The sequence below is a fragment of the Melanerpes formicivorus genome, unplaced genomic scaffold (assembly GCF_026170545.1).
Source record: "Melanerpes formicivorus ecotype bairdi unplaced genomic scaffold, bMelFor1.0.p_v2 SCAF_15, whole genome shotgun sequence".
Taxonomy (NCBI): domain Eukaryota; kingdom Metazoa; phylum Chordata; class Aves; order Piciformes; family Picidae; genus Melanerpes; species Melanerpes formicivorus.
Window position 1 is genome coordinate 4,975,906 of NW_027142367.1, and position 21,264 is coordinate 4,997,169.

Here is a 21,264-nt window from a genome sequence, read left to right on the forward strand (position 1 = left end):
GCCAAAAGCCCAAGCCAGAAAACTACTCCCCTATGCCTCCTTGTCCCACCACTACCCCAGCAGAAAAGATCAACACCCAAAAACCCAGAAGCAGCAACTGGAACAGGGAGCCTCCCATGCTACGGTCTGAACTTCAAGCCTCATAAAACTTTGCTCCAGCCTGTACATTCATTTTTGAAGCTGGCATGACTGCAGCATGGTATGAATAACAGCAGGCAGCTTTGACTCAGTCCATGACAGTTGTATTAGTATTTGACTTCAGGTTTGAAGTGTGAAGGACTCCATCAAGCATCTTCCAACAGTGCACATCTTCCAGCTTCCTTTTGTGCAATGTCAGAGCTACCTGACTCTGGGGGCTCAGGGCTACCACAGACTGTGGGCTTTGTGCCTCTCCTCACTAAAATGGAAGAGCTGGAGGACTTCAGTAACAAATTAGTACTTCATCTAGTTCTGACCTCTTTGAAAAAGAGAGAGAGGAACAGCTTCCACATGGTCTAAATCAAAAACCAGTAGGTCTTCCCTTCCTCAGAATTCATCTTCCTTTTAATACTTAACTGCTATGTTCTTCTTTTCCTATTTGCCATGGGAAGCACTACCTATGTGGAGCATCCATAAAACCAAAACGTGTAACTCAAGCTTACAGATAAGCTTAGATTAAAATAATGTGAGCCTGGCAGTGCACACTGGGAATTCCCAAGCCCTTCTTCCTTTTTATACCATCACAGGACATTTTATAAATCTATAGAGAGCAACTGAACAAGTTGTCCTAAGAAGGTATTGCCCCAGCACTCAGTGCATTCTATATAAAATTCTAGGATAGAGATGAAGAGGTCTAACTTCCAAATGGATTTTGTCCTGTCCTCACTCCCTAACTGCAAACACACACCCCCCCTTCCACACTGCCTATTTTTTTCAGCATTATATTGGATCAGTGTGATTCCATGCTCTCCCAAGTTGCTTTCCATCCTTGTCTGATGTTCTTTGATGTTCTAAGTTATGAGCCATATTTGGCATGGTTAAGGCACGAAAAAATTCAACCAGAAGAAGTATTTCACAAAACTGAACAGTGCAAAAGGTTTCACAAAATTTCCATCTGTTGTGCTGAATACACCTTGTGAGAGAAATAGTAATATGCAAGGAGGCTTTAGCCTTTAATAGGATGGTGTTATCCCCAAAATGAGAATTTGAGGGTGTAATGGGGTCGCAGCTAATTTGTAATAATCATAATCATTCATATTACTTCTTAGTCTCTGTATTTCTTTATTTAAAAAGATGCAATCCAGATTGCAGTCTGGTGCCTAATCCTTTATCATATTTCTTTGAACTCATCAGGCACTATTTTGCCTTTTGTTTTGTTCTTCCACTGTTCTCCTTTCGTTTCAACATTGTGTGTCTTTGACATAGACTGCATTTTCACTTCAACAGCAGGCAGTGTATTATTAACCTTCCTTCTAGGAAATAAACCACTAAGACCTCCTTACGTGGAGTCTTGACAGAACCATTACGATGGCAGAGAGTTAGAGTTTGCACAAACACACAGGAGCAACAGTCATCATTGTATACTTGCTGGTCAGCATGAATTGAAAGCAGTATTTCTTACTAGCTCTGCTGAAACAAAGCCTCAAAACCATGTTCAATTTTTGTTTTATTTATGATGTGATATGATTTGCTGGAAGGGGAAATTCATATTGTTTGGTTACACTGGGGCATCGTGCTCCTATTCCCCGTGAAAGAAAACAGGTAGTTTTACAGTGATACAGCTGGGTTGGTAATTCAAAGTCTGATGTTCTTTTATTTGGCTCTCATAAGCCTTTAGACTGGGAAATGAATTTGAAGCTGAGCTTTGTTCTGAAACTCTGATAGGAAGTCATAGCAAGATATCTAGAGAGGCTATAGTGTTTGGATAATACAGTTGTGTACTTACACTTGTAAATGTGGGGGAGGGGTTGGCAGTGTTTGGGAATGCTGTGTGGGCCTGCAACAAAGACAGAATTTTGGTTGTGCTAGTAAATTAGCTGAGGTGGGTGGGAAAGGCCTTGAGAGGGAGGAAAGAGATGGGTAGTTGACCTCCTCTTGTGCTATTGGGTGCTAGCTGTTGACCGCAATAGCCATAGCTGGGTTTGAATTAGAGCGTTGCAGTATTGAGTCACTTCCCATTTACAGAGGGAAACAATTATGTGTGTATATGCAGTACTAAAATTACCATGCCCAGATCAACAGTTTTAAATATTTTTTTCCCAATCCATTGCTCACTGACATTTAGATGAATAGACAAAGCCTGTTTAGAGTAGACCAAGTCAGCACCAACAGGAGTGACACGGCTATAGATGACATATTTTTAGAGGCTTCAGGATTTCTAAAGAGGTTTAGAGACAGAAACAGGGCAGGACCTTCTCAATGACTTTACTATCTCCAAAAGCATAAATAAAAAAGATGGAAGATGCAGTCATTGGCATAATGGGTTGCATGACTATGGTGGTTTGGCCCTGGCTGGGGCCCAAATGCCCACCAAAGCCACTTTGTGACTCCTCTTCTTAGATGGACAGGAGAGAGAGGAAAATACAACAAAAGGCCGGTAATAAGATAGAAAGGATTTTAATAATGCAAAGCAAAGGCCCCATACAGAAGCAAAAGCAAACATGTTATTCTGTACTGCCCATCAAGCTGGATAGTGTTTTGGTCACTCTTGGGAAAGCAGGGCTCCAATAGGTGTAGCAGTTGCACCGGAGGACAGATGCCATCAACAAATGTCGCTACACTTCCTTCTTTCACTCAGTTTACATGTTTGAGCTGACATCATCTTGCATGGAATATCCCTTTGGTCAGTTTGGGTCAGATAATCCAGCTGTGTCCCTTCCCATGATCTTGCCCACCCCTCAGCATACTCTTGGGATGGGGGAATGTTGGAAAAGTATACCCCTGGTGCTTGGTTCAGCAGTAGCCAAAACATTGCTGTGTTATCAACACCCAGCTACAGCACTGCAAAACCCAGAACTAGGAATGATAGTCTAGGGAGAATTAACTCCAGCTCAGCCAAACCCAGTACAATGACATGTTTCTAGTTGTATCAAACCATTTTCCAGTGTGGGATAGTACTTGCAGCAGATGCAATTTCTTTCATGGTGGTAAGGGAAAAATCAGTTTTCTGGGTTTCTTTAACTTAACCATGCTTTGAATGGATTTAATTTTCAGCTGAAGCAAAAGTGGTCAAGGGATTCACACTACTACAGGCACTTAGAACTGAATTGCATGAATTAGTTTCTCTGTGATAAGCAAGTCTAAAGAATATATAAAAAACAAAAATGTTAACTGTGAAACATTTTGAGGAGACTTAGTAATAACTGAAATTGGAAATTACCATTATGAGGAAGATATTTAACATAATTTGTTACCAAAACACAGTTGGAGGATTGACCTGATTGAAATGTTGAAGAGACTGGGTAGAGAGAGTGATTGGCCATTAGAATGGGCTGCCCAGGGAGGTGGTGGAGTCACCATCATTGAAGGTGTTCAGGAGGAGACTTGATAGGATGCTTGGTTGCATGGTTTGGTTGATTAGGTGGTGTTGGATAATAGGTTGGATGCAATGATCTTGAAGGTCTCTTCCAACCTGGTCTGGTCTATTCTATTCTATTCTATTCTATTCTATTCTATTCTATTCTATTCAATTCTATTCTAATTTTGTGAAATATAAAGCTATGCCATTAGAATGCAGCAGCTGCCATTGGGCCAGATTCAAGTAGCTACAATCGACATGGTGGGAAGAAAGTGATATTTGATTTTCAAGCAAAGGGAACAGGATTCACAATTCTTGTGAAATGATATCTTAGCTAACAAGGAATAGACAGATGCAGAGGGTGTCTGGTGCAGACCAGCAAATAAGAACATAAAACCTCTTTGCATGACAGATAAAGAATGTGTGCTACTTCAGAGGATTTCATCCTAGGGGATGCACTTGACCAATTTCATGATAGCAAAACATTTTGGGGATTTCTGAGTTAAAAACAGTCTGCTGGGCAGGTGGATGTGTCTGGCACAATCTTTAATAAGGAGTTTGGTGAAGTCCCAGGCCTCATTTTGTTTAAAATGAGCTGTTACCTGGACATCTGTTATGCATGACCAAAGGATGGTAGCTATGAAAGAAGTTTCTCAGTGCTGAGAACTGGAAAGAAGGAAGGTACACAAAATATGAATATACATCACGTTGAAGGCTCATGTATTCCACATGAACATTTTTGATGGGATTGCAAATGAAATATTTAAAAGTGTCAGAAATAAAGTTATTTTTTAGATCTAAATTTATCTTCAACACTTTTGTCTTCAATTATATGATATCCTTGAACTATGTTCCCTCTCTAAAGAAAAAAAAAAAAGGAGTGAAAACTGTCTTTTTCATGCCTCACTGAGTGTACAGGAAGGGTTTTGAGAGGCTTACTTTGCCTAATCCTCATTGTTCAATATATGGCCTTATTTACTTTCCCATAGTAAATCCCTGGACTGAAAAATAAAGGTTATTTTCTTAGCTTTGCTTTATGGAACTTCAGTGTTACAGTGTCCCAGTGCTTCCCAAATATTTATTACACTCTTCACAGTATGACTATGAAGGAAGATCACCTGTAGTACTGACAGGGAGTGCGGTGACCGAGAACAGTTATACCACATTGTTAAATACTGTGTAGCTTTTCTTGGTTTAAATAATATCCATAAATGTACTCCAGATTTTTGCAGTTCAGACACAGGCGCTGGGATTCATTTGATCAAAGGTAGTCATCTCCAAACCAGAAATGTGCATAGAGATGAACTGTCACTCCAGGCTCATACCATAGGCAGAATGATGCATAGAGAGGATTTCCTGCCAAGCAGCCCAAAAAATGAGGAAGGTGTCATCAGATGCTACCTCTGAAAAGTGTGCCTTAGCTTTCTGGACAAATGAGCCAGCAATGTGCTCTTGTGGCCAGGAAGGCCAATGCCATTCTTGGGTGTATGAGAAGGGGTGTGGTTAGCAGGTCAAGAGAGGTTCTCTTCCCCCTCTACTCTGCACTAGTGAGGCCACATCTGGAATATTGTGTCCAGTTCTGGGCCCCTCAGTTCAAAAAAGGACCTCAGGGAACTGCTTGAAAGAGTCCAGTGCAGAGCCACATAGAATCATAGAATTATTCCAGTTAGAAAAGACATCCAAGACCATCCAGTCCAACCATCAACCCAACACCTCTATGGGCATTAAACCATGTCTTCAAGTGCCATGGCCACACCTTTACTGAACACTTCCAGGGATGAGGACTCCACCACTTCCTCAGACAGCCTCCCCCAATGCCTGACCACTCCTGAAGCAAAGAACTCTTTCCTAATCTCCAATCCAAACCTCCCCTGGCACAACTCCAGGCCATTTCCTCTCATTCTATCACCTGATACTAGAAAGAAAAGACCAACCATCACCATCCCTGGAGGTGTTCAAGAGGAGATTGGACGTAGCACTTGGTGCCATGGTTTAGTCATGAGGTCTGTGGTGACAGGTTGGACTCGATGATCCTCGAGGTCTCTTCCAACCTTAACGATACTGTGACACTGTGAACCCCCACCTCACTCCAACCTCCCTTCAGGGACCTGCAGGGAGCAATGAGGTCTCCCCCCAGCCTCCCTCTCTTTAGGCCAAACCCCAGTTCCCTCAGCTGCTCCTCACCAGCTCTCCCCTCCAAAGCCTTCACCAGCTTTGCTGCCCTTCTCTGGACACACTCAAGCAACACAATATCCTTCTTGGATATTGAGGGGCCCAAAACTGAACCAAATATTCAAGGTGGAGCTTTGAATTGTGCTTTATTTTATGAAGTATTGATGGGTTTGTTCTTTTTGCATGAAGGCAAAGCAAACCATGAACTGCAGTTGTGCAGCATGAAAGATTTATGGAAAATAAAGATATTATAAAATCCTCTCCTTTCACCAACACCTCCCCTTTCCTACCATATCTGCCCCTTTTCCACCCCACCTGCCCCATTTTCCCCCTTTCCCCCTCAAATCCCAGAGCACCTGGGCTCTGTTGGAGTCTCCTCCCACTTCAGGTGTGGCCTCTTTGCCCTCTCTGCCCACTCCCTTTTTTAATCCCCCCCAGGAAAGACAGAAACCTCCAGCTGAGCCCATCTGGGCTGAGGCATCCTCTTCTCATCACTGGTGAGTGCCCTGGGTGACAGGGGCCAGGGGGCCTAGTGGCCACCCGGTTAGGTAGGAAAAGGGTTGATGGCTCCTCCAATATTATCCATGTGTGCTGGCTGGGCTTCCTTACTGGGTCTGAGGTCCTCTGTATGGTATCTTGGCTGGTTGAGGGTCTTACCCCTGGCTCTGAGATGGGTACAAGAATTGTGGTCCTATTCTTCTAATTTTACAGGAATAAAATGATGCTAAGAAATTGCAGCTACAGTATTCCTGTACAATGTCATGCTGTAGGAAGAAAGGCAGCAGAGGTGCCTTCTAATGCTTGCCTTCAGTGTTTTATAATAGAGAAATATTAAGCTCCTATGAAGAATTCAGTTTATGCCAACTTATTTTGAGATATGTCAGATTTCACAGTAAACCCTGTGCCAAAGCTTGTGACTACCTTCCTCACATTTTCAAACTTACCTCTCTCTGAAACACAGCCCCCTCTCTGCTGTTACTTCTTGTTAGAGAAAATGTCATGAAAAATACAAACTCATTCAAAGGAAAACAAACCAACAAACATGTGCTAAGAGACTAGTTGTCTTAGGAATGAATTAGTTAGAAAGTCTTAAGCCATACACACAAAAAGATTTGGACAGGAAAGAGTGTGGATATAATTGGTCTTTTTCTTTTCTTTTAGCTTTGGATTCCCAGTGCATGATGACATTCTCTTGAAATTCTGATTAAAATGTCTAATTTTCAGATGGGATGTAAGACTGGAGAGCTGGTTTTTCCTTTATTTTTAGCATTTCCTTATCAACTAGGTTTAAATAGTTACATGCCAATATTTCAGCTATGCCTCCTCAAAAAGGTGACTGTTTTGTATCATACGCTGAATCATAGAATTGTTAGGGTTGGAAGGGACCTCAAGGATCATCTGGTTCCAACCCCCTTGCCATGGGCAGGGATACCTCACACTAGATCAGCTTGCTTGGAGCCACATCCAGATTGGCCTTAAAAGCCTCCAGGGATGTGGCTTCTACCACCTCCTTGGGCAACCTGTTCCAGTGTCTCACCACCTTCATGGTGAAGAACTTCTTCCTAACATCCAATCTGTATCTACCCATTTCTATTTTTGTTCTGTTCCTCCTAGCCCTGTCATTACCTGATGCCCTAAAAAGTCTCTCCCCAGCTTTCCTGTAGGCCCCATTCAGATACTGGAAGGCCACAATTAGGTCTCCTTGGAGCCTTCTCCAGGCTGAATAGCCCCAACTACCTCACCCTGTCCTTATAGGAGAGATGCTCCAGCCCTCTCTCTAATCATCCTTGTGGCCCTTCTCTGGATGCATTCCAGCACTTTCAGATCCTTCCTGTAATAGGGACCATGTAAACATGAGGGGAAAAATTTTCACTGTGTGGGTGACAGAACACTGGAACAGGCTCCATGGGGTGGGTTGTGGAGGCTCCCTCTCTGGAGATATTCAAAACACAGGATGTATTCCTGTGTGATGTGGTATAGCTGACCCTGCTCTGGCAGGGGGGTTGGGCTAGATGACCTTTTGAGGTCCCTCCCAACCCGTGACATCCTGTGAAACAGGCGTAAATTTTGGTTTCCTATACCTACTTTTGGAACTGTTTTCATTCTCCATGGTAAGCATTTGCCCCAGAACATAGCACTTTTAGGTGTGTTTCTTTGCCCTACCTCTCCAGCATCTGATTTCTCACTGCGCTGCACTGGCACCATTGGCTGCTAAGCTCTGCTTCCCATGCAAGGGCAAACATCAAGCTTCACACTGAATGGACCTATGTAGGAACTTTCCAACCCATTCTTGGAAAGAAGCAAGGGGGTGCATTTGATTCTTAAATTTACAAAGGGATGCTTGATTCTGCATGAGCAACAAAGAAGGGTCTCAAGCAGTTGCTAATAATATTCAAGGTATTCATTCTGTTGCACCGCACAGCTTTGAACTCAAGCTTTCTTTCAAAAAGACAAAGTTCTCAAAAGCAAACCTGATGACATTCCAGAGACTCTGTGTCTGTGTGTGAATATAATGCCAACGTTGTTAAATGATAACCAAAGCAATCCAAGTAGCTGTAGTTGTGGTAGCCAAGTACTGGAATTAATCACAGAACGGTCCAGGATACAGGCAGTGAAGAATGATTTTCTGTGAAGCAGATTTTGAGAAACAAACTTGGTATCTATTGCAGATCAAGATGAGAATGGCGAAACATTTTGCATATGGAATTCTGATGAAAAATAAAATTATACTAAATCAATATGGCACCTCTTCCTGTTGGCATCCTACAGAGATCTGTTCTTGGTGTCATGATAATCAACTTTCTGAAGGTAAAATGTTGAAGTTTGGAGGTAGCAAAAGCAAGTGCTAGTCACGAATAAAACACATAGTTTGATTTATACTAACGCAAGATTAAATGTACAGGAGCAAAGAATCAGGTGGTGATTTTAGGCAGAATGGTCTTAAACATGGTGTAAATTATTTTATAAAGAGGCATCACCTCAAGGACAGTAAGCTGCCTGGTTTGCCTGTAGGGATGCGTTCTCCTGACCTGTCTGACCCTCGGAAGCAGCTGGTACTGAGGAAGGTGCAGAGGTCGCTGCTGGTGGCCCAGTGGTGACAGGTTGTGGTCAGAAGGGCTGATTCACGCATGAAGAGGAAAAAAGTAGGGATTCCTTTGAAATGCAGTCAAGAACAATTCCTGAGGCGAGGGAAGGTTGGTCTAATTATTTTGCAGAAGACAAATGCACTGATTAATCTTAGCCTATGCATGTGGGAGAAGATCACTGATACCATGTTCCCTTAAGCTGATAAAAGCATGATGAGAACCAGTGGTTGGAAGCTCGAGTAAGACAACTTGTAACTGTGCGTTACACATAGTAAACTAATTAATGATGGAAATGATTGATCAAGAGAAGTGGTGGACTCATCATTACTGATGCCTTTAAGTCACCACTGCTGGGTGTCATTCTGAGGCAGGGGTTGTAAAGCAGTGAGAGCTAGGAGATGACTGGTTGAGGCCTTTTAGCCCAAGGTCACATCATGATGAAGATTCTTTCAAATTTATTGCACAGATGTCACCATCACGTAGGGGATATAAATTGCATGTATTGGGTTGATTTTCAAAGGTTTGCCGTAAGCCACTTCTGGAGAATTATGAAGGCATATAAAAAATGAGTTGCCTAAGGCAGGGTTAAGAAAAGTTGTTTTGCCACTAACGCCTCTTGCACAGGATCCACCTGCCTTGAGACACACGGTGAGCTGTGTCACCCCCTGGGTCTTTTCAGGAGGCTGCAAATGTGGCTCAGGGGCTTTGGAAAAGGCGGTTGAGGGGGGGGGGCAGTGCAAATGTACTCCCACCCGTGGGTGTGGGGACGCACTAGGTGCACGGCACAATGCCTTCGTGAACTGCCGGGGTATTAGGGTGTGCTGGAGGGAGCCAGCCAGGAGCACGGGCGCGGGAAGGGCTCCTCTTGCGTGGAGCCGTGGCAGCCCTCGGGGGCTCTCACGAGTCCTGCTGCAGCCTCAGATCTGCGCAGCCACGCGCGGTGCCGGGCGCAGGAAAGCCGCCGGTCCCGCGGGGAAACCGGTCTAGGACCTTCCCCTCCCCGCCTCCCGAAACAGGCCTGACCCTCGCGTGCCGCAGCTCCCACGGCCCGGGCGCGCGCCTGCGCGCGGGGGCAAGGGAGCCGGGGAGCGCGCGCTGAGCTTTCCCACGTGCCCACCCGGGGCAGCGCGGGCGCGCGCACGCCAGTGGGTGTCTGCTCCTGTGTGCGGGTGCGCGCGCGTACCGAGTCGCGCGTGGGGCCGCAGCACCTCCGCGCGTGGAGAGCGCAGGCTGGCCGGCGCGGCGCCGACAGCCCGCAGGCAGCCACGGTGCTCGCAGGGCTGCCCGTACCTGCGGAGGGGCCGCGGCCACGGCAACGCCGGCCCGTGTCCGTGAGCCCGACACCTGGGGAAGGTGCCCGGCTCACGGGCACCACATGCTAATGCCGTGAGGGGAGGGGAGCTCGGCCCGGCCCCGCGCCGCCGCCACACACTTTGGTCTGCCTCCGGCCCCGGCCCGCGCATCCCGCTCTGCCAGACCCGAAGGGCCAGCGCAGGCGGCACCTCCCGCCCCGCCGCGGTGGGGAGTGCCAGGCCCTCGAGGTGCCCGCTGCCCTGGCTCCCGGGGAATGCGGCACTAGAACTCCCGCCCCGACTCGGCACCGCTCCCCTCCTCCGCCTCCCCGGCTCTAGGGGGGGCTTTTTCCTTTTCGGCGTTTTCTGCCGAGCATCCTTTTTTTCTTTTTTCTTTTCTTTTTTTTTGTTTTTTTTTTTTTCCCCTTTCGGAGGAGGAGGAGGAGAGGGAAGGAGGGAGGTGTTCAATGAGGGCTGCTCGGACCCCCCCTCCGCGCCTGAGAGGTGCTGTCCCTCCCTGAGCGGAGTGCGGGGAGAGCAGCCGGGAAGGCAGAGGCAGGTCCCGTTCCCTCGCTGTGCCGCCGGGGAGGGAGGAGGAGGGTGTTGGGGAGCGTGTCTGTGTGTGCGTGGTGGTAGGAGTTATTTATTTATTTATTGCTCCTGGTGGTTGCAGCTGGCAGACCTGGGAAGGAGTAGGCGCCATTGCCAGAAGGATTATTGCCAGGGGAGCGGGGGGAGAGAGGAGACCCCGAGGCTCCAGAGAGGTGGCTCTTTTCCACCCGCTTTGGCTCCTGCCGCCGGGGGATGCGCCCTGACTGAGAGGGGCTCGGCTCCCTTCCGCCACTCTGTTCGTCCTCCCCACCCTCAGTCCTCCTCCTCCCCATCCAGCAGCATGCATCCCTCTCAGCGGAGACCGGCCGCTGCCACCTCCAACCCTGCCATGCTCCTGCTGCTCCTGTGCCTGGGCTGGGCGCCGCCGGGCTGGGGCTGGCTGCGGGGCAGCTCCCGGGGGGCGGCCGGGCTGCCCCCCAACGCCACCACGCCGATCTCCATCATGGGTTTGATGCCGCTCAGCCAGTCCGAGGAGGACCAGAAGAGCAAGATCGGCCGGGGCGTGCTGCCCGCCGTGCAGCTGGCCATGGATCAGATCCGCAACGAGTCCCTGCTCAACCCCTATTTCCTGGACCTGCGTCTCTACGACACGGAGGTAGGGACCGCCGCGGGCCCCGCACAGTCGGGCGCAGGGGGTGGTGCCGCCGCCCGGTCCCGGGGCGCTGCGGGTGCCGGGTCGCAAGGGCAGCGCGGACGCCCGGGCCAGGTCTGCGGCTGCCGGCGGGGCCGGGCGCGGCGCCTGTGAGCCCGATCCGCCGGGCCAGCTCCGCAAACCTCCGGCAGATGTGGGGGAACCAGTGGTGGAGGGAGAGGAAGTAGAGCTGGCGGGCCGTATCCTGGACTATCCGTAGCCCTGCATATCCGAAGCGGCTCCCCCGGCAGCCGGGACTCGCCTCGCAGCTCGCCCCGTCGCCCCAGCGGACTCTTTTGCCCGGTGTGGCGGGGGCTGCTTGCGGCGCGGGGGACTGGTGACCGGGTGGCGGGGGTGTATGGCTGTGGCTGTGATCGGCTGCCCTTGGCACGCACGTACACGGGTGGGAGGACAGCTGTCTCTCGCTGGCGCTCCCTCGCTCGGCAAAGCTGCGGCCGTATCCTTCTCCAAAGCCGCTACCCGGTCAGCAACAGATGCACCCCGACCGCTGCACTCCCCCTCTCCGCCAACGGGCACACGCTGCCATCTCAATTTATTCCCTGTGCAGAACTGGGACCAGAAGGGCAGCAGCCGCAGCCGTAGCTTGAGGAGGAGGCGGGGAGGTTCTGGCAGGGTTTCGCTGGGTCTCCCTCCTTCTCCCTCCTCCGGCTGGCACGGCGGGAGCGGGTGGGCGCCCACCTAGGAGGTGCGTGGCGGGTGGCAGCACGGAGACTCTCCTCAGAAAGAGTTAAATTTGCGGTCCCCGTCCCCGCGGAGCGTCCGGCCGGGCGGCGGGATGCTTGCGAGCTGCCCCGGTCCGGACTGCTGCCGGTGCCGGCGGGCTGGGCTGGGAGAGGAGCCCTGCGCTGTGGTGTGCTAGGAAATATCTCCCCTTTTACCTGGGAGAGAGAGGGTCAGGGAGCGAGGCGAGAGCTTTGTTAAGTTGGTTCCCACCACCAACCACCCACAACTGCATTTGGTTTTGGTCGGAACTTCAATAACCGTATGTTTGCGAAGGGTACGTTGTTGGTTCAGTATCGGGACTTTCCTGAAGATGGCAGTGGTTTCTTGTGTAATGCTGGCGTCGGGTGCTCATTTCCAAGACAACCCCCGGTAAAGCAAGCGACTGGTGAAAATCTTCCTGGCTGTAATTTAAGGAAGCCCTTGTCTTCTCCCTTTCCATTCTCAGGATCCGCGGGGAGCAAGCTGAGAGCAGCAATGACAGGCTGTACTGCTTTGTGACGGTGTCTTCGTCCCCAAAACTGTTACGAAAACCTCTCCTTCAGGGGTGGCTGGTTTTTATTGGAATACATTTGTCATAGGATTTTTTTCCCCCCTCAGATATCTCTGAGCTGAAATGTGTGGAGGGCAATACTGGTGAAGATGTAATTTGGGAGGTAGCTTGCTGCCATCGTGTTGTGTTGTGTGAATGAGCCTGAGATACAGAAAGAGAGTACAGGCAAAATCAGCCGGGAGTAGCCGTTTGTTTCCTTAAAAACCTGAATCTCAGGGAACTCTGCAATCATAATGAAAAGAATTATGGGGGATTTTCTGAATGGCATTACCTGTTTCATAAAGTAGGGTACTTGTTAGGAAAAAAAGAAAAAAGAAAAAAAAAAGAATTGCAGTTCTCCTAATCCTGTTTTCATTACATTATTCTATTTAAATCCTTCCCTTGGATGGAATTGTTACAAAAATAGCATGCATGGGAAGTAGAGAAGCCTAAGCAAGATCTTCATTCTCCATACAGTAACATCGTCATCAATAAGGTGCCGCACTTCATTGCAGTCAAAATATTTTGAAGTTCTTAATATGGATTTTGGTTTCTGAACTAGGTAGTTAGCATTAAAATATTCAGGAAAAAAAAATGCCCTATTTGTTCTGGAATTACTATCAGTTTCTTAAAAATCTCATTTTTATACTGTTTTGTACTCTAGGGGCATAAAGGAGAAGGGTCATGTTGCCAGGTTGCTGTGTGGCTTTAAATGCTTTTAAGCAATTAATAAATGGATGGTTATGGAATGCTAAGTCAGGCAGACATATGTACTTGCAGTATGGGTAGGATCATTATTGCGTGCCTAATAGTGACAAGTAAATAACTTAGCGTTCATGAAGAGCACTAGATTGCACCAAAATGGAATAGACCAATGTCTGGAATAGCCATTAAATATATAATAGCAGTGCAAACTTTTTCACTTGGTTCAGACATTACCTTATGCCTTCAGTGCATTTACAGTAAACAGAAGGGTAGATGGCTCATCATGCCCACTTGGTCCTCAGCTGGTTTTCTGAGGTTGCCAATAAATAGATATGCCTGAAGGGCCTCAATTTTTATCATTGCGTAATCACAGACCAGGGAGTAGTTCTCTCGCTCAGCACTTCACAGGTGGTGCTTGTGGCATTCTTGGCTCTTGAAAAGAGTGTGGAGCCTCAGACACACAGGGTTGTTTTGTTTTTAACAGATTGGGGAATAATTGTAATGTATTTATAATGCTTAGGAAATATATAGCAGTGGTTCAGAAACTCATTTACTCTCCTCACATCTTTCCAAAATCTCTCATCGTTGCAGTCTGATGTTTGTGTTGCAGTTTTGTGTAGTATTTTAACAAAAAAAGCTCATGAAAAATAGTGATGAAAATAAGCAAATAGGATTTAATTAAAAAAATAAATTATTATGCAGTCAGGCAGTTTTCCATTCTATCAGGATTGAACTGAATGTTTTAGTTTGCACGATATTTCTGATTTCTACCATTGTAATGCCTTTAAGTTTTGATTAGCCGTTTGAAGGACTGCAGTGTGCTTAGATTAGTGGTTGTCAGATCTTGAACTCACCAGCCTTTGAGCACATGAGTAGCAGCTTTAGTGTTTTTCAAAGCATTTAAACCGAATTAATTCCTAGTCAATGTCTCAACCAACTGTGCTTGAGTTACACCTTTGCTGCAAAATATGAGCAGGTTACAGCAAGTACATAAAAATGTAGAGGCTTCTGTCTTGAGTATTTTGGTAGTGAGTGCCATCCTGGTCCAGTTCAGTGAACTCTGTTTAGCTACCCCATGGGCATGTTTTTATCTCTTTGGCTGTGGGTCAGTCAATACAACAAATCTTAGGTGTAGGCATTTTCAGAATTCTGATCTAAGTTAGTTGCTTTAATTTGTGCTTTTCATTTCAGTGAGAGTGGGAGCAAACTTTAGATGAGACTCCTAGGCAGGATTTCATACTTATGTTATTTCAGAAACTAAAAAAGAGAATTTTTAAAATTCTGAAGTGTTTCTTCCAATTCCATTGAAATTAATGCCAGTAATTCACTGATACCAGTGGCCCTTGGATCAGGTCCTAGAAGTTAAGGGTACTTGATAGCTTATGGCTTTGGATCAGTAACTGTGGTATAATATTTCTTCTTTTCCCCATCTGTCCCTGTGACGGTTGAAAATGCAAATAAATGTTTTGGAAAATAACAGGGTGAAAACCTCTATGTACAAAGGAAAAATGATTTTTGCTTAAGCATCCTGACACATCTTTTACAAGACAAACCTCAGGATAACACTAAAATAAAGTAATTAAACATTCTAGTAGACATACTCTCAATTTCAACAGTATTTAAATTGCTTCGAATAAAAACTGACCATGCAGAAAGCAGAGGAGGAAGCCTAGTGGAAGGAGACCAGGGCTTTAATGGAAGTTGGATATCTGCCCTTCTGCATCTGGACATCTTCCCTCCAATATGGAATGTATTTTTTATTTCTTGTAGGAGCAGTGCTGCAAGTGGTGCACAGAGAGGCTGAATTTGTTTTGAATCTAAACATGTATAAGTCAAGAAAGCTGTGTACGCAAGTTAGAATTCTGTCACTTGTTTCTGAAGATCAAAGTCAGTATTGTGGTGGTTTTAGGCTATGCCTTTAAAATTTAGTTACTGATTTCGAGCAGAAAAGTAGAAAAATATAAATAAATCACTATTGGGTGTAAAAGAGAAAACAAAAGATGCTGGGGGAAAACTTCAACCCACCACAGTCTTGACAAGCTGAAAAAAAAATCTTCAGAAGTAAGTGAGGTATATTGTCACAAGGAGGGAAGAGTATTCATGCAATATGGCTGATATTATTTAATTTTGTCTAGCTACTACAAATTATTTGTGGTAATCCTGATATGATCTCATAATAATACACTCTAATACATAGAAAGGTGAGCTTTTGAACATGCACAGGATTCCACAACAGCTGAAGGAAAATGTGTACTTACCGACATTTAACACATATTTGCCTTTGTTCTATTCTCAATTAGGTAGTGACTGCCTTGATTAATTTATCTGAGAAGAAGAAGTTGTATTATAAGTAGACCTCTTTATTTTCTTCTTTTGCTAAAAAAAATATCTATATTTTCAGTAAAACTCTCCTCCCTTAAAGTGTTGTACAGGCCATGCAGCAGTCTGGGTCACTCCTACCATCTATTCTAATAAGGTGTCTATCCAGGAGCGTGGAGCTCAGCCTTCAGTAGCACCTGATGGCTCTTGGAGAGGGATAAACAACTACCAGTTGCCATCTGATAAACTCTGCCTTGAAAGAACTGAGAAAGGGCACCACTCCCTCCTCCCTGCCAAAAGAGGTGCACGCACTGTTGGTTAGGCCCTTTGTGTTAGAAGGCACAGATTCAGGTCCTCCTGACACCTGACAGCAGCTGGATTTGTGCAGGGAAGTATGGTGCGCCAAAGCTGTCAGGACTCTGGGAGTGAGCCTGACATGCCAGTTGCATGCTCTGAGCATGGAATTTTATGCAGCCTCATTTTCATTTTAGAAGTATTACTCAAAATGGGTAGATAAGGTGGTGTCATGGCCATCTAGGAGCAGCAGTCAGTTGAATATACAGGAGATGTCAGGGTCTAAAATAGGATCCTGCTTATGGGAGACTGAACTGGCAGACATTTGTTCCTGTATCATCAGACGAGCTTGTGTCTGGCATATGCTGAAGTACCAACTATTACCAAGCGCACAGGTATTAGCACTTGTACTGTCTGATACATGCAGAGTGCAGCATTAAAATGCAATAGGCTACATGTATGGATGACGATCACTGTCTGCTCTGCTGGCGCCACTTTGCTTGGAAGGGACATATTTCTTTTAAAGAGTCTATGTCCCCTTTGACTTTTGAGTAATATGGCTCCATTTACAACATAACCTCTTTTTGCTTAGAGTTTTGTGAGCTTGGAGGGAATAATCTGAAAGTTAAGTGTTTATGTTAATTCTAAGCTGGCTTCTCTACTGATGCTAAAATGTGGGTGGGGAGAGGACAGGAATCATGTATTCACTGCACCCACTCTTCTGGGTGCGGATCTCAGACCTGCAGCATGTATATCCTCTAAATAGCTCTGCAGAGATATTAAAGCAAATGTATCATTTTTTTTGGCATATGTCTTGCAATTTCATGTATAACTTACCCTATGCATACTGCAAAACACACTGTTATGGAATCTTTTGATTCAAATGCCAAATGTGCTCCTCCAGCAGGGAAAAAAAACCACATTTTTTTTGAATCAAACCAGGAAGGAGATTCCATTTACATTTGAAGAAAGAGTAAGAAGTTCCTATCCTTTGATGTGGTCATAAATCAGAGTGAATTGCTCACGTTTGTGGAAAAGATGGGATGTAATACACTGGTGGTAACTATGAAGAAAATATTTGCAACAGGAAAAGGGAGAGGAAGGAGCTAGAAGAGAGACATTTAATGCTGTCATCCACACAAAAAGTTTTAAAGTGTAATATTTGTGTTGTTTAAATACTTGTAAACACTTGGGATGACAACATAAATAACATTGCATGTCAAGGCTACAAAACACCATCTTACATTAGTGATCTCACTGTGATGTTGCATGTGTCTCAAGCTTTGTTCTCTGCTTTGATTTAATTTAATTTTTTTTTACTGTATGAATATTTTCATGGCATATGGTAGAAGAACAATGGATATGGGCAAACTGCAGAAGCTGGCAGACAAACAGCTCTTTCATGAAACTTGGGTGGAGGTTGTTGCTCTTACAAGGAAGGAGTTACTTTTCCTTAGCAAAGGTTGACCCATTGTGTATGGAGGTCTGGTTCAGGAAATCAAGTGGTGGAAGCTAACAGAGGAATACTCTTAGTGATCATTTTGGTTCAAAAAATTTTTGGAGTGGATAGGGCTAGACGAGAGGTACAATGAAGCCAGTCACCATGGATGTGACTCAGTCCTGTGGGGATGAGTGTGGATACACAGCGACCCCACATATCCCAGGTGCTCTGTTTCAGGCTGTGGGATTCCAAACTGGGAGGGTACAGTGTACATACATTGCTTTGTAATGGAATAACCATGTAATCTCATTACCAAGTGAGTGATTAATGTCCAGTTACTATGCCATTAGTTTTTCATTGTCATTGCCCTTTAGGTCCCACAATTTTTTTCATCATGTTTTCCAAATAAGTGTTCTCAAGTGTGAAAATGAAAGCAAAAAAAATTAAGGCAAATATGTACCTTCTCTCTGAAAACAACACGAACAAAGAACAAAGAATAGAAGGGCTAATGCAGATGGACTCCCCAAGCTGTTGCTACTGAGAATCCTGAGAGATAAAGGCCTAGATAATGGGCTAATTGCTTTAAAATGAACATCATGAGTTTGAGGCATAGGATTAGAAAACTTACGCTTCCTACTATGGCCATGGTACTTCTCTTAAATAATTAACAAGTTCTAAGATCAGAGAACCATTAGGATTATCCAGCTCTTACAATATAGTCCATATATTTCACTGGGGATTTCTGGCTGCTCCACTATGAATAGAATATTGTACTTTAGGAAGCCCTCCCGTCATTTCTTCAGGATCCCCTCAAATCCTCCTCCCTGGAAAACTTTTCTCTGTGATTTTCTTGAAATCTCTTAAAAAGCCCATTGCTATTTCGAGCTTAAACTCGGCTGCCCCTCTAACAGCTGACGCTGTGAGAGCAGTAGCTCACAGCTTTTGAATATGCCATTCTCTCTGCAATTCCTTCCCAGCTACAGAGGTGGGAAATCAACAGCAAGATGAGCTGTGCAGGATGACCAAGGTTTTCTGACATTTTAATGGCTATCCACAGGATCCTGCCATGTATGAAGAGATTATATTCTGCTGGAAGTGGAAATCGTCTTCCTTTCTAAAGATTGTCTCAGACCAGAAGCGAAACCCTTCTTAACTTGCTTCTTGGCAAGCTGTGTCTGCTGGATTTATGTGCTCCTTCCCTGGGTAGCTGGTTCTGCAGAATATTTTTTTAAATTCTTGTCTGAACCCCATTTTCTTCTGAGCATAAGCCCCTTCTTTTTCATAAGCCCATTTTGCCATATTCCCCATTCCAGGAGCTCATCCTGTCTGCCTGGTGAAGTTACTTGAAAAATCTCATGTTTTTAGGTTAAAGAATCACTACCACATACCTTTAAAAGTAGAATATATTTCTTCAATATTTTGTTTCCTTAAAGTAGTTATGTATTTTAATTTACTGTTTACATATGGTGAGCCTCTGCTTCTGCTGCAGCTTCACTGAACTATGTGAATTATGTGAAGATTCATACACACAATAGGTGTCTAAGTAACCATTTTACATCCAAAACCTCCAGGGAGTAGTAAGAGATCTCTTTGGGATGTTAATTAACTTCCTTTCCACTGTTTACTGCTTGTGCTTTCACAGGGAACTTCATATTTACTTTTTTTCCCTAGCAGAGAGCACATACCTTTTTTACAATTTTGATATAGAGTGACAGTTTTTGACAGATTAACACCTCATGTGGTACAAAATGTAACATGTAGCATTTTTTAAGCATTGCGATTATCAGACGTGCCCTGCTGTGTATTTTGACAACATCATGTACAAATATTTTAGTATATGCATGTAGTATATAAACAGTGAAGTCTGTATTTCTGTGAGGTCTTTCATATAATTTTGAAGTTCTTTAAAAGCACTTTGGGTTTTGCTTTTCCCTTTTGCCTGTGAATTTGGAGAGCCCCAGCTATTAATAATTTACAGGAGGCTGACTGAGATAGAGAGCAATTTTAATTTTTTTTTTTTTCCCCTCTTCCCCTTTCTCCTTTTCTGAAAATTTTAAGCAGGACCAAATTTTATGTTATGGGTGACAGTCTAATCTAGAGGGATATGCAAGTAACAGGAAGACTTTATGCAGTACAGTAGAAGAAATAAATAGGTCTACTATGTAGAGCAAGTGATACAAAAAGTTTTATATTCCAGATCTTTAAACTTAGCCACACTCCTCTAAGCTCCTCTTTTCTTGCTATGATGAATGGTATCAGCTCCAAGACTTTCAAGCTAGGTCACTGAACTGAAGATTTGCTTTCCAAAAGCACCAAGTGATTTGCATTTTCTGTCAACATCAGTGGGAATTGCTGAATAGTCAGCACTTTAGAAGCCTGCCCACCTATGAAAATGCAACGTGCTTCTGTGAGGAGCAGACCTAGAATTGCCACTTCTAATTAAGAACAAAAGCATTCATAGTTGCTTTAAAGTTTTAAATTGCCTGCTGGAATAAAATGCTGGTTTTGTTCAGCCCTTGGGATACAGATCCTTTCAGGATCAATGTCAGGGTTATCAGAATTAAATATCTTTAGAATTAGAGTATTGAGTCTTGAGATCATAGCTAAGAAATATGTAAGGTACAGGTTATTTTTCAAAATTAGTAATTAAAAAGAATAATAATTAACATATCTGGAAATTGTATGTTTGACCTTGGCAAAAATAACAGCTTATAAGATGTAAACAAAAGGAGTGACACAGTGGGAGTACTGTCCTTAGGGCCTTGTTACTCAAGGCAGGTCTATACAGCTGGCACAATTATGTCACGAGTGGGTATTTGTAGGTGTTATCTCAATGTCAGCAGAAGCCCTTAATACAGTTACAGCAGCAAACAGCTCTTTTTAATTAATCTAATAATGGTTGTTTCATTTAAAGGGGATAGTTTATTGAAGGGTAGAAAGTGTGTTTTCCTTGACCACTGAGTTCAAAAGTTTAGTATTATGAGAAATAATGTTTTTGTCCCTTCTAGAGCAAGTTAGAGATTAAACTGCCTCTGAATGCTGGACTAACTGGACTGGGCTGCTGATATTTCTTTTTTTACCTCCCTGCTTTTTACACATTCCTGTGGCTTTCTTCTGAATCTTTTACAGTTTATCATCTTCATTCTTAAAGTGCTGCCACTAGAATTTGATCTATTACTTCAGGAATAATCTCACTGATGCTGTATATACTAGTAATTTTATCTCTTTTCTTCAAGCCTTCTGTTCAGAATGGAGGAAATGAATTTGATCTTTGTGTGGCAGTGCTGGGGAAGACAGAAAGGAAGCAGAGATGAGATTCTCAGGCAGCATGCAAGGACTGAGGCAGTAGGATGGTGCAGCAAAAAGAAATTTTGTATGCCTTCTCCAGATGAGCCTTACCAGCTACAAGCAAATCCGATCAGTTTTGGTAGGGCTGTTGGAAGCAGGTAGCCTGGTCATTTGGGTGATACTGTGGGTGTGAAATAATTTTAGATGAACAGTCAGCTACTTAAAATAGCTGAGACATGTTAGAGTAGATAATAGTGCCTCAATATTGAAGCTCCTCTTGGCGTAGGTAGAGGCTTGATGGAAGAACAAGAGTTGCCATCCAAAATAAATCATAATAATTTCCAATGCATTACCAAGGTTTCTTAGGATGTATGAGTGCTCTGTACTCTAATTACACTGAGCGATTAAGCACCAAGAGCACAGACACATGGGACAAGAAGAATGAATGATAACCTACTTTGAAAAAAAACTACCATTTGAGGCTGGGATCAGAACATTCTATAAATGTTAATGGGTGTTACTTAAGTGGGAGGAGGTTTTGTGTGCGAGGCGTGAGGTGACATATAGCTAAAATATATAGCCAGGCTTTAACACAGTTAATACAGTCTGTAGTCAACCTCTTACATAAACTAATAACTTCTAAAGTGATTTATGG

General features: G+C 44.5%; 1 protein-coding gene across 1 annotated transcript in view; it reads left to right on the forward strand.

Annotated features, from left to right (window-relative positions):
* Positions 1-10,323: 10,323 nt before the first annotated feature.
* GABBR2 (gamma-aminobutyric acid type B receptor subunit 2) overlaps positions 10,324-21,264 on the forward strand; it is a 572,582-nt gene continuing 561,641 nt past the window's right edge. The window contains exon 1 of the mRNA XM_068147481.1: positions 10,324-11,253. Within this exon, the coding sequence (XP_068003582.1) occupies positions 10,939-11,253 (315 nt within the window). The 5' untranslated portion in view covers positions 10,324-10,938. The remainder of the gene's footprint in view (positions 11,254-21,264) is intronic.